Genomic DNA, 12,930 nt, shown 5'->3' with positions numbered 1-12,930 from the left:
TGGTGGTGTGTGTGTGTGTGTGTGTGTGTGTGTGTGTGTGTGTGTGTGTGTGTGTGTGTGTGTGTGTGCACGCATACCTCTAAAACACTTCTATGAAACGTCCTTTGAAGTCCTGCTTGCAAACGTCTCCTAGTCAATCTGCTTATTTTATTATCCAATTTAGGTCCAATGTAAAAAGGCAAAACTAACGCTTCTGTTATTAGTGTTAATTAATATAACCGGTCTGACCCAATCAGTCCGGTGTCATTTCCCTCGCCATAGTAGTAAAAAATCGCTATCTCTAACAAAGACTGACACATGCAGTAGCAGACCTCCGTTACACTTCGATCGATCCGTATGTTTTTAACTGATGAAGTGAAGTTGATGCCATTCTTACTGTTTATTGCAAAAAGTCAAAGCTTATGAATACACTTGCACTGAGAGGTGGACCGACCAATCACAACAGCCTGAGAAGCGTAAGCTCGCTTATATGGTATGGGTGGGACATCTTCAGACACATGCTCTAAGTGGGGAACCAGTCACGACAGACCTGGTCAGCTTTACCAATCAGAGCGTTTTGGAAGGAGGGATTTTATATAGACATATACTGTATATATACAGAAATCCAGTCTTTTGTTAGAAGAGGGACAGTGATGAACAATAGACTTGAAATATGTGAAATATAAAGCATTTTTTGAAACTAGAAACATGAACATCCATTGTTAAACACCAAAAAAACATAATCAAAGCTTCAAAAACAGCAAAAGAATGGCTCCTTTAACACTACACTTTTATAAACTAAACAGTGAGCAAAAGTTTACTTTATTATTTCCTGATTAAAAAATAAAACTGAGCAAACACATATTCCTGTTGGAAAAACAAAACAAATTCGAATTGTTTCTATTACAAATACAATTATGTACTATCATTTTTGGATCTATTGTGTCTTGAGTCTTATTCCAGTAGGATTTAATTTGTGTTCTATCCGTTACCATCCACCAAGACCATACCAGACCAACAGGGACTATTAAAGGTAGCCTGAAGATTAGCCTGAAATTAATAAAATCATTAGGATTTAAGTGATGGTTTCTGTTGCTTTTGTTTTCAGCCAGGGACCCGTAAAGGACCATTCAGTCAAATCTAGTGGCATCTACCGATGAGGTTGGTAATTGCAACCAACGGGCTCACTCCACATCTCCACCTTCCCTTTCGAAGCACTACAGAGGCTGACACAACATGGCGAATTACATGCAAGGGACCCGCTGTATATGTAGATAGAAGTAGCTCATTCTAAGATAATTTAAAAAATCGCTTCATTATGTAAGGTCTTTATACACCTCTGAAGACATAGTGATGTGGGCAGGGATAAAAAATATTTTCTGTAATTAATCGCGATTAATCGCTTTAAGCGTAAAATTCAATAATGAATTTAAAAGTAGTGTATTGTTCACTTTTATCTTAAAAGTACTACTATATATGAACAAAAGTGCAATAAGATTTGATTTGCAAACACTGTAAACAAATATTGTGCTTTTTTACAACAGTATTTCCTTTACATAGTAGCATTAACAATTTTAACTTAAAATATTTATTGTAAATCTCAACTTAAACATTAATGTAATCAAATTAAATATAAAACCAAAGCTATCTGCCAGGGCATGATCATTCTGTCTAGTTTGATATAGAAAAACAAGTTATAATGATCATTGATTTTATTGCAATATAAACTCTCTTTCAACACTTTTTCAACACAAAGTGTAAAGTGTACTGTATTTAAAGCACATCATTAAACAACTAAATTATTGTATGCTACTTTTTTCTTTATCTTAACAATTCATATAAGAAGAACACAATTCTTTCAACATGAGTGTTTTGGGCCCGTCCTTTATTGTTTGATGAACATTATAAACAGAGATCTTTATTATGTTGCTGCCCCTTTAAGAGCGCTCTATAAAGATCTAAGGGTCTAATGCTGGGTTCACACCAAATGCGAAGAATCGCGTTCAACACTCTTTATTACTCGCGGGAAAAGTTCGTTATTTTCGCATGACGCCAGCTGACAAATATTTTCAATTTGCGCGGAAGAGGAGATCGGCGCGCGTTCACGGCAATCGCGCCACCCGATTGGCGTCTATTCGCGTCTTTGCATTGACTTTGTATGCAAGTTACTCGTGCAAAACGCTTAATTTGCGTTTGGTGTGAACCCCCTATAATATAATGGACGCGTCCGTTTTGTTTCCCAGCTGTTAATGTTCATAAAACGGACTACTTTTACATGGGCCCTTGCTAATATAGGAATTTTGACCTAATTTTGTGTTTTTTAAACTCAGTTTAGTGGTCTGACTCTCTAGGCGCTCATGTTTACATGTTTTCTGCATTAGCCTCACACTGCATACAATACACGCAACACAATTCGTTATCGTTGCTGTTTTGTACCGTAGCCGGGGAAATTTTTGTATTCGGCAGGCTATTGATTTCCTTCCACTTTATCATCAATAGCATTAAAGCCTCTTACACCGCGCATATTACGTCTTTGAGCAACAGACTTTCAAAATAAAAAAATACTTAAAAAAATTCTAATGCACAAAAAACATAATTGTCTGCATTAATTAATTAATGCGTTAAAGCGATAATAACATGTTAACTTTCCCAGCCCTAGTATATTATATTGCACTTCAATAGACCCTCTAAAAAATTACACATCGGTCCTTAATATTATCAAAATGCCGAAGAAAGAAACATTACAGAAAATGTTGATGCCTGGTAAATATGCATTGTCCTACTGTAAGTTCAGTTCTTTTTATGTGTGTAATGCTCAACTTTCCCTTACAAACCACCTTCACCACGACCACTACCTGTGCTCATATCCTCCAACACCACCAGAATGTAACCTCCCCTTTCCAAGATCTGCTTTTTCTGGTTTCCAGATGATCTTTAAACTTCCTGACAACAGGCTAGACGTAACTTTAACATGAGACAACCATTTCATAACCAGGCCTTAGTTAATTCTGAGACAAATAAATGTATTTGAGAATGATCTGATGATGAACAAAATTTTTTGGAGTTAACACAATGCATTATAGCGTTTGATTTACGTTACTTAAACATTACATTTGGCAGACGCTTTTATCCAAAGCAACTTACTACATATTTAACAATATATGACCTTTGCGTTGCTATAACGCGCCGCTCTACTGAGGTAACTTTCACTGAAAACAGTGCCGATAAGTATGTATCAACATATTTAAAACACTGTTGTATTAAGTATAATATAGACAACTTCTTTTTAATGGAATAAAAATCTTAGTTCACGCAACTTGTTAACCTACAAATCAGAACACTTTAAAAAGTGAACCTAAAATTATCATTTTAAATGAGGAATACCCATAAACTATTGTGCCTGAATTGCCCTTGTGTTTTGATTATTCATGTTTGTCAAAGAAGAAGAACTGATTTAAATGTGTAATGTTTATAAAAGCTCAGGCTTTAACTTATTTCACTATTATTGATGTTGTTTAACAGTAAAACATAGTTTTCTCCGAAGTCACCGTTCAATGAAACATGCACATATCTTTCCACAATATGTCAAAAATGCATTTACCTTTTGTATTTCATGGGGAGAATCAAGCTAGTTCAATGGTTGACATAGAGTTGGTCAAAAATGCCTTTAATACTTAATATCTTTAAAATCTTCATAATGTTAAGGAATAAGCCCCGACAGTGTGATCAGGACCCGACCCGACGCGAAGCAAAGTGTCTTGTATCACACCGAAGGGGCTTATTTCGCAATAACAGCCATCTGCTTGAATCCAGCTTATTACACATGAGAAAAAAAACAGGACATGAAATGTGAATTTGAAAAATGTTATTAGCTCATTTTAACCAAATGCAGACCTTCCACGAGGAAAAGCCGTTTACTTTCGGTTTTAAGGTAAGAAACAACTTTCAAATGTCACAAACAGGCAATTTGGTTTAATCATTTGTAAATATAATGTCATATATATGTTATTAAAAGACATATTTCAATTAAATTTGTCAACAAAAAACCTGTTAAAATGATTTGCTGCATCCGGGTTACCGTGTGTTATTAGTTTTAAGCGGTTGTTATCTAGGAATAACGAACCTGCGAATGTCGCGACTGGCCAATCAGAATCAAGTATTCCAACGAGCCGTGTAATAAAATGTCTTTAAGCATATTAAATAAGCACAAAGTCAATTTAACTATATAAATTCAGTCTACATGAGCACTAAGGCAAGTTTTGGAAGGCCCCTGAAACTCGGTCCCTCAATTAAATTAAGTTTTTTTTTGCGCACATAAAGATCATTAAAATCACTTCATGTATAAAAAGCATCAATATGCTATAGGGAAAGTGGGGTTGCTGAGAAAGTTTTATTCTGCCTGATGATCCAGTTTGTGGGATATTCAATTCAGGAGGATTCAATGCAGTAGCCTGACTTTGAGTGTGTAAAGTCCCTTTCCTCACAAGTCACAGTACAAACATCCAGAGCTGAAGGCAGGTTTCTCGTAAATGCCTCCGCTTCAAAGAACCTCATTTACATATTCATGATACTCCAGCCAATAAGCGCAGAGAATCGACACGTGGGCGTTCCGCTGGCCAATCGGCTCCCATGATCGTCTCCATTCATGGGTGCGTGTTTTATAAATGAAGCGCATTCATGTGAGCTGTGTTGTACTCCAGCAGAGTCACGTGTGAAGATGAATCCCGGCGGTCGCAGACTGAAACAGTGGCTTATAGAACAGATCAATAGTAATATATATAATGGATTATTATGGGAAGATGAGAACCGAACAGTGTTCCGAATCCCCTGGAAACATGCAGGGAAACAGGATTACAACCAAGAGGTGGATGCGTCCATCTTCAAAGTAAGCCTTTTATTATATTGTTGTTGTTATATTAATAATATTAATAATAACATGATTCTAAACACGAAGTGGATGCGTCAAATTGCATAATAATGCACAGTAGTTTCTATTGTTCCTATGTTTTGTAGCCTACTATAATAAAAAACATGTTGAAATAATAATAATGATCATTTTATCTATTGTTTCTGTGTTTTGTGAAAAGCACAGATGTTCAAAGCTTAACTGTTAAATTATGAACAAAAGTTTACTTAGAACTAGAGCTGTTCTAAGTATTAATAATAGTTCCCTGCAGACCTATTGAGATTTTTATTGTGCATTGCATGCACTGACCTTCCTAAAGCTTTTAATAACACAATGTGCTACACTATTAAATTGCATTATTGAGATAATTTACTTTTTATATGTATTTTAAAATGTTGTAAATTGGCTCTTTATTCAGTCAGGCAAACTGATTTAGAGGAATTCCGAATGTGGTGATAGAGGAATTCAGATTGTGGTGATGTCTGACTAAGCATGTGTTTTCACAGGCGTGGGCAATATTTAAAGGGAAGTTTAAGGAGGGGGATAAAGCTGAACCAGCGACATGGAAGACCAGACTTCGCTGTGCACTTAACAAGAGCCCAGACTTTGAGGAAGTTACTGACAGATCCCAGCTTGACATCTCTGAACCTTATAAAGTGTACCGGATAGTGCCAGATGAGGAACAGAAATGTGTGTGTGTGTGTGTGTGTGTGTTTTCATTAAATCTCCAAGAAACATTAGAAGTACACAAATGCCTAACCAGTTCTTTATTTACAAGAGTCATTCTTACATAAGACTTTAAAATTACTTAATAAATAATAAGACAAATATACAGTACATTATGACTCATTTAGGAAGTTTTACAAGTTTCACTTATGAATTATGCTTTTTTGTTTAGTGGGTAAAAACTTGATTCCTGCCATGTCGTGCTGCAGCACAGACATCACGACCATGGAGTGCTCACCAGAACTGGATGAACTAATTAAAGAGGTCCATGGTTTTCCATTCCTTTATGTTAATTCTCCATAACATTGATATCTATTTATTCTCATGACTGGTAATTGTGTTTTTGTGTGCAGTCTTCAAATGAGCCAAGTCATTCTGCTCTGGATGATACCAGTTCCGTCCCATCAGTGCAGGAATGGTGGCAGGAGGGCTGTCACAATGGTGCGACATATGGGTCTCACTCTCTTATATTTTGTACATTTACTCATTTGAAATCATTTGAAAGAATACAATGTTTAAAAACACGAGCTTGACAAAATTAAGTACAATGTAAAAAGCCTGCAAGTAAAAAAAGTTTAAATACAGATGAAACAACTGTAAAAAAAATCTAAATGAAAAGTTCCGTTAAACTAATACAATACATTGTGCCCTATTTTTACGGACTTTTTTTACAATGTGCTTGTGAAAAACATGGCTGCAGATTTACATGCTGAAAAGGGCAATTGTTGTGTTCAGTGTTACTGAGAGAAATATTGACTCATTTCCGCTAAAGGTTTGCTGACTTAGTCTCTCTCTCTCTCTCTCTTAGTTGTGCTTGTTTGTGTAGTTATTGAAGAAAACGTTAGTTTTTACATCTTTGAAAAAATAGGCTTTTCTTCTTCTATCCTACCATCCCTTGTTGCAAAGCTAAAGGGTTATGCCTAACTCATGTCATGTTGTTTGTATTATCTATTAGCTGCTGTTGTCCATCAGGATCTGTCACCCGTAAGCACGCTCAATGCAGGTATGTCATTTACACTTTTTACCTAAGTGTGGACCTACATATATACAGCATATTAACTTTTCCCAAACTGTTTTTTAATTCTCTCTTCAAAGTCTCCAAAGACTTTCACTGCTGTGTGAGGAAGACGGTTAACCATATATGTTCCTGTTCTTTCAGCGTTTTCTCAGATTATGATCTGCTTCTACTATGGAGGACGGCTGGTAGGCAGCACTCTCACCACTCATCCGGAGGGCTGCCGTATCTCCCCCGGACAGCCCCCTGTGGCTAATGCCCTTTTATATGGTCCAGATAGTCTCCAGAACATCCGCTTTCCATCGGTGGACCTCATCGAGCATGATCGCCAGCGTCACATCACTCGGAAGCTTTTTAGTCACCTTGAGCGTGGTGTGCTGCTACGTGCCAACAGAGAGGGCATCTTCATTAAGCGTCTGTGCCAGAGTAGAGTGTTCTGGAGCAGCCCGGATTCCCAGTACAATCTTAACCCCTGCAAACTCGAAAGAGATGCTGTGGTTAAAATCTTTGACACTGCCAGGTTTCTACAAGGTAACCAGACACCCTCACAGGCAAAATATAAACTTGTAAAAAATATACTTGTAAGTAAATTGCAACTGTAAGTAAGGAAGTGATTTTTAATTAATTTGGTTTCATTTTCTCACAGCACTTCAGTTATATCAGGAGGGTCACTATCAGGTTCCAGATCCGACCGTGACTCTCTGCTTTGGAGAAGAGTTTAATGATTTCAGCACCGTGAAGAACAAATTAATAATTGTGCAGGTGACTAATATAAAATATTCAAATATCTGAAATTTTGTGTTATCAAGTCATTAAATGTTCATAGAACTTCATAAACTTCTTCCTTAATGGCCCACTGCAATGTCTGGGAACGCGAAGTATTATTTCATATGTTGACGTAATTTCAACTGAAAATGCAGAGCGCGAGACATTTCGAGTGACCCGCCCCCAAATAACCAATAGTGTTTCGTTTACGGTACACAGTCAGATAGCCTGGCAAAGCTGCATTTAACACGTTATAGCCACAGTGGTGTAAAAGTCTATTCTATCGAAAAGAATAGGAAGATCTGTGATACCAGTGATGCGTCATTTGAAGCTTGTTATTTACGTTGGTGAGTGACACTGGCGATTGTCTTCTCTTTTACTCATCAAGGCTGTGATGCCCGATCTCTTCCATAGAGCCTTAACATTCAACATACTGTGTAGACTTGAAACGGGTCAAATAAGTTTTATTTTCTCAGCGGATTTGCGCGTATGATCGCGCATGTGATCAGCTCTGTGCTATCGTGTCTCTTAACCTGAGCACACCTACGTGCAACTGCTCGGCGTGACACTAACGTGAAATTAAAACTTAAATGTAAATATTTACACTGTCTGGGTCATCCCCTATCTCCCATCTTGTGCATTATGCGTCATTCACCATGCAGGACATAATAAATGTGCAAACTTGCTGATATTAGGCGACACTTCCGCAGCTCTGCTAGAAGTGAAGAGAGGTCGTTTCGAGGGGAGGGAGGAGGTTGACGTTTTTAATTCAAGATTACAGGTGCAAATGAATAAAAAATAATAATGATGTGCACGGATAAATAATTTATAATGTATACTGCAACACTGTGTAAATCAATTTGAATCGACAGTTTTAAGGCTCACTCGTTTTTAATGAAAGGAAAAAAGCTCGTTTTGATTTACTGGATCCTTTAATATTATTCACAAATATAAAAGATTTATAACTCAACGTAGTGAAATAAGCTTCTTTACTGTAGCTTCATTTCTTTTAATATTCTTTATAATACAAAATGTGTAACATTGAGTAATGCTTTATTCAATCAGATCACAGCGTTACACTGTCAGCAGCTGGTGGAGGCGGTGACTGCCCGCAGATCACAGTACAGCAGTGGGAATCTGGAGATCTCTGATGAGTTGGCCAGTGATCAGATGGCTCGTATATACCAGGATCTATGCAGCTATCCGGTTCCCCAGCGATCTTCATGTTTTAGGGACAACCTGTCCATTACAGTCTGAGGCAGAATCTGATCCAACCTTCCATTTGGAGCAAGTCAATGTACATAATACACAACATCATATATTTTCTTTCAATGTCATTACATGATGAAAATTGTTTCACTTTTAACTATGACGCCACCACATTGTGTAGCATCCTGTTGTAATGAAATTCGAAATGTTCTCAGGAAAGATATATTTTTCTACTAGATGAAAAGTGAATTCACAATATTGAATGTTTTAGAGTTATTTTAAGTTGTTTTTTTTGTGTAAAATATTTTTCTAATATTTGTATCAGTTTTATTTTTAGTGTTTTTATTATGCATTTTAAAAGTGGATAGGTTTTACTATCCATTATCTTTTAAATATATTTTTAATGGCTGTTTGTTATACTTATAATTGAAATTACATAAAGACACATATGTGCAAAATAATAATAATAAATAAAAATAATAATTGCAAAATGGCAAGTCGATAAACATTCTTTTGAATAATGTCTATGTGATTGGCTTGGCTATTTTATTTATTGTTAGAAGGTTTAGTCAAGAAGACAAAGTCATTGTATGTTTCCCCCTAAAAATTGCAATTAAATGAAAGGTGAATGGTTGTAAACCAGGCTGGGCAGACAGAAATCAACAGGAGAAACTACTGAGACTGGCAAAGTGGAAAACAGAGCAAAACGGCACCTTTACGCCAAAGGAAGAGTGAGAGGGGATAGACTGGGTAATATTGCGACTGTGGCATTTGTCATACCACAGAGTTGTTAAGGTAAACTGCAAAAAAAGGTTATTTTAAATGGTGAAAACCTTTTTTAATCAATTACAGTCCCTATAATGTAGGCTACATATGAACACACAAATTAATCTACATCAAATTATTGTATTAAAAAGTCTATGTCATTTGTAAACTACCCACATACATCCCAAGATGAACATTTGCTCTGAATATCTTAAAAAGTACTCTGTGAGTAAAAGATTGCCGAGCGTTAAGTGAGTAAGATGGCTGAGCATGAAAGCAAAGGAAGCGTTTGGATATATGGTCTAATCCTAGAGATCCATTATCTGTTGTTCAAAACTCAAATGTTCAAAATAATGCTGTTCACTGCATCTATGTAGGCATTCATATGTTTCTCATGATTCTTCTTGAATGATCATTATTACATCTTAATGTTAACATATGTCAAGACATTAAAAAGTATTTTTTCAACAAATAATCAATGATTGCAAGCAACTGGACAGCAAAGAATATTGAAAAATTAACAAGGCAACCAACTGCAGTCAAAAATACATTTTATTTTATAATTTATCCACGGACAGAGTAGATTACTTTTTCATTTAATGGGCAGTCTTCATAGAAACTCACGCATACATTCACCACTTTTAGTTAAGAAAAAAAGAGAAAATGGTGTCACATGAGCCATAAACACAAGATGTTGCATTAGACAGGTTGTATTAATAACTGTATTCTTCCGTAACAGAATTGACAGGTTACGCAACTCTCGTTTTCAACCGCAAGAAGGTGAATTCTGATGTTGCATGCAAAATGTCCTGTAAATGCTATCATGTTAAGTTATAATCAGTACTGATTCAGCATTCATGCAAGAGCAATCATAAACAAACACATTGTTTTTGTCATTTTGTCTTCCTGGTTGTTCTGGGGAATAGCTGAAAGTTTTTTGTGTGATTAAAACAGATTCACTAAAACACAGCATGGGATGTTCAGAGGGGATTTTCCTCATTCATGCTCATAAGACGTCCACCTCCAGTCTCTTACAAAAAAAACCTCTGTTAAAGATTCTGCTGTTTTAGTTCCCCGGAATCTTTTTTTTAACTAAAAACACCAAATGACATGCATTTTCAGAAAATTTTATTTACAGTCTGAAAGTTTAATAGTTTAATAGGTCATGTAAAAAATTGTATAGGTCCACGTGTTATAAATCAATGAACGTTCATTTCTAAAGTGCTGTTTACAATTTCACATTGTCACAAAAAAACAGCTGAACACACTGGGGAACAAACAGTAGAGAAGAAAAAGCGTATAGAAAAAAAATTCACTATTAAGCATTTGTTCACAGCTAGATGACACTACCATACATTTTTGTTTATTGGTACAGAAACAATATGTGCATAAATAAACGTTTTTTTACTAATCTGTTAAACATGTCTATACATGTAGGTATTAATTCATTAAGTCATGGTAGAACTCATAGGAACCCAGACAGATTTGTCCTTAAAGGAAACTGATGGGGGACATGAAACACACCAATTGTTCCACAAAGAACACATTTCTGAAATTATTTTTTAAAATACAACACCTACTGTTTTAAGGTTTACAGCTTGATTTAAATACATTTCTATATGGATTTGTTACAAAGAATTGTGGTTAAATCAGGTTAAATGTAATATAGGATATTACAATTGTTACTGTAAATCGGTTGAAACATACCTTTATTAACAAAAGCATTTTTTTTATTGTAAACAATTCTCACAATTCTCCTGAGCTAACCAAAGTTGGATCTGGCTCGTAATCAGACTGGTCCAAAGGTATGAGATGATGGCTAGACAAGTCATCGTCACAACAAGCTAATATACTGTATTTATTTAACGTTGTGTCTTATCTTTTTTAATATTTTCTATGTGTCAATTCTTAAGATTAATTGTATAATCCATAGTTTAGTTAGTTTACACAAATTTAATGGTATAATCCAGTGTTGAAGTCTCGAGACTCGGACTCGGTCTTGAACTCGGTCTCGAGACCCTATTTTAATGGTCTTGGTCTTGTCATGGACCTGTGTGCATTTTGACTCGGTCTCGACTCGTACTCGAACATGTTCGGAATTGGACTTATGCCCGAGTCCACTCGAGTCCCAGCAAAAATATTAAACACATGGAAAAGACATCCCTTTATGGGCCAAATATGAAAGTTGTTTCTATAGCTTTTCATGGCATCTCCTGATTGTCTAATATTGATGTCCAGTCTGTACAAAGTAAAAACTGGTTGAAATTTTGAGTTTACACATGGAAATAAATTAAGTGAGACTGTTTTAAATAAACTGAGCTGAATGATTTGAGTGCAGTAAGATAGCAAGCAACCATTGAATCAAGGTTAAAAATGGATGATTTGTCAATGTTCATTGCATTGAATCAGTATCACTTTTGTACCTGCAAAAATCACCATTATTGTGATCTTTTTTAGCTTTAGTTGAGCTCTTGGCTCTTCTATTTTAATGTTAAATTAGGTTTCCTTCAGCCATAACTGTGTGTTAAAATAAATTAGTTGTAGCAAAGAGATGACTACTTCTGAATGGTAATGCATGCATTTTGAAATTGTTTAGATCACTGTTAATAATTGGGTTTGGTTTATTAATGTGTCAGCTCTGTGGATCTGTAGTTTGATATACTGTGATTTTTTTAGGAATTAACATATTCACAATCTGTTAAACCACTTTAACACACAACGACATCAAGAATCTGCATATGAAACTCAACAATGGTGACAATCAACAAAAGAAAGCTTCATGCTGCAATGCATGCTGGGTGATCTGTTTATCTGAATTATTTTGACGATTGTCATCATTGTTGAGGGTTGTATGATGAGGGTTGATGTCAGTGAAATATGTTTGTTTATTTTCTCTCAATACTTGTGCATTGACTAGCCAGAGCACTCAGACCAGTCATCAATTGATCAATAATGTTTAAAACTAATACATTTTATTACAGCATGACTATTTCCATGAGAACAACCCTAACTTTTGTAAAAGCATGTCTGTCTTTCACAGTGCACAAGTGTTTTTATAACACTACTACATGACCTGAACAAATTAATTTAACAAAAGTCAAGGATCAAGAGCCCAACTAAAGCAAACACTGATCACAATAATGGTTATTATTGTGGGTACAAAACTCATTTCACAGAGTCTCATTTCATTTATTTCCATGTGAAAACTGAAAGTAGTCTGATAAACTCCAGATTTGAACCAGTTTTTACATTGTACCAAGGTCCCCTGTACGTCAATATCAGACGTTCAGAAAACGTAATAATGGGCCAATAAAGGGACGTCTTTTCAACATCGAAAGATGCAGAAAAGACGTCTTTTGGACATATCTTTGGTCAGGGGGAAGTCATAATTGTAATAAAATTACCTTTACAACACTTACTATGTGGCCTTTTTTACCCTCAGCTAATAATATTTTTAAACTAATATCAGTCTAAGTAAATAAAACACAGTGTACATGCCATGGTATATTTAATGCACTGAGCACTCTATGAGCTCGGTGCCAGTTTTATTGTTTCCACCAAACAT

General features: G+C 35.7%; 1 protein-coding gene across 1 annotated transcript; it reads left to right on the top strand.

Moving 5' to 3' along the window:
* Positions 1 to 1,629: 1,629 nt before the first annotated feature.
* On the top strand, positions 1,630 to 9,454 carry irf8 (interferon regulatory factor 8). The gene is made up of 8 exons (XM_057347524.1): positions 1,630 to 4,864; positions 5,392 to 5,575; positions 5,784 to 5,875; positions 5,965 to 6,052; positions 6,567 to 6,614; positions 6,771 to 7,157; positions 7,273 to 7,388; positions 8,457 to 9,454. Exons 1-8 carry the CDS (start codon positions 4,625 to 4,627, stop codon positions 8,646 to 8,648), a joined length of 1,347 nt encoding a protein of 448 aa, XP_057203507.1. The 5' UTR covers positions 1,630 to 4,624; the 3' UTR covers positions 8,649 to 9,454.
* Positions 9,455 to 12,930: the final 3,476 nt, after the last annotated feature.

Source organism: Triplophysa rosa, linkage group LG12 (assembly GCF_024868665.1).
Source record: "Triplophysa rosa linkage group LG12, Trosa_1v2, whole genome shotgun sequence".
Classification (NCBI taxonomy): Eukaryota; Metazoa; Chordata; class Actinopteri; order Cypriniformes; family Nemacheilidae; genus Triplophysa; species Triplophysa rosa.
This window is presented reverse-complemented; position numbering and strand designations above follow the sequence as displayed.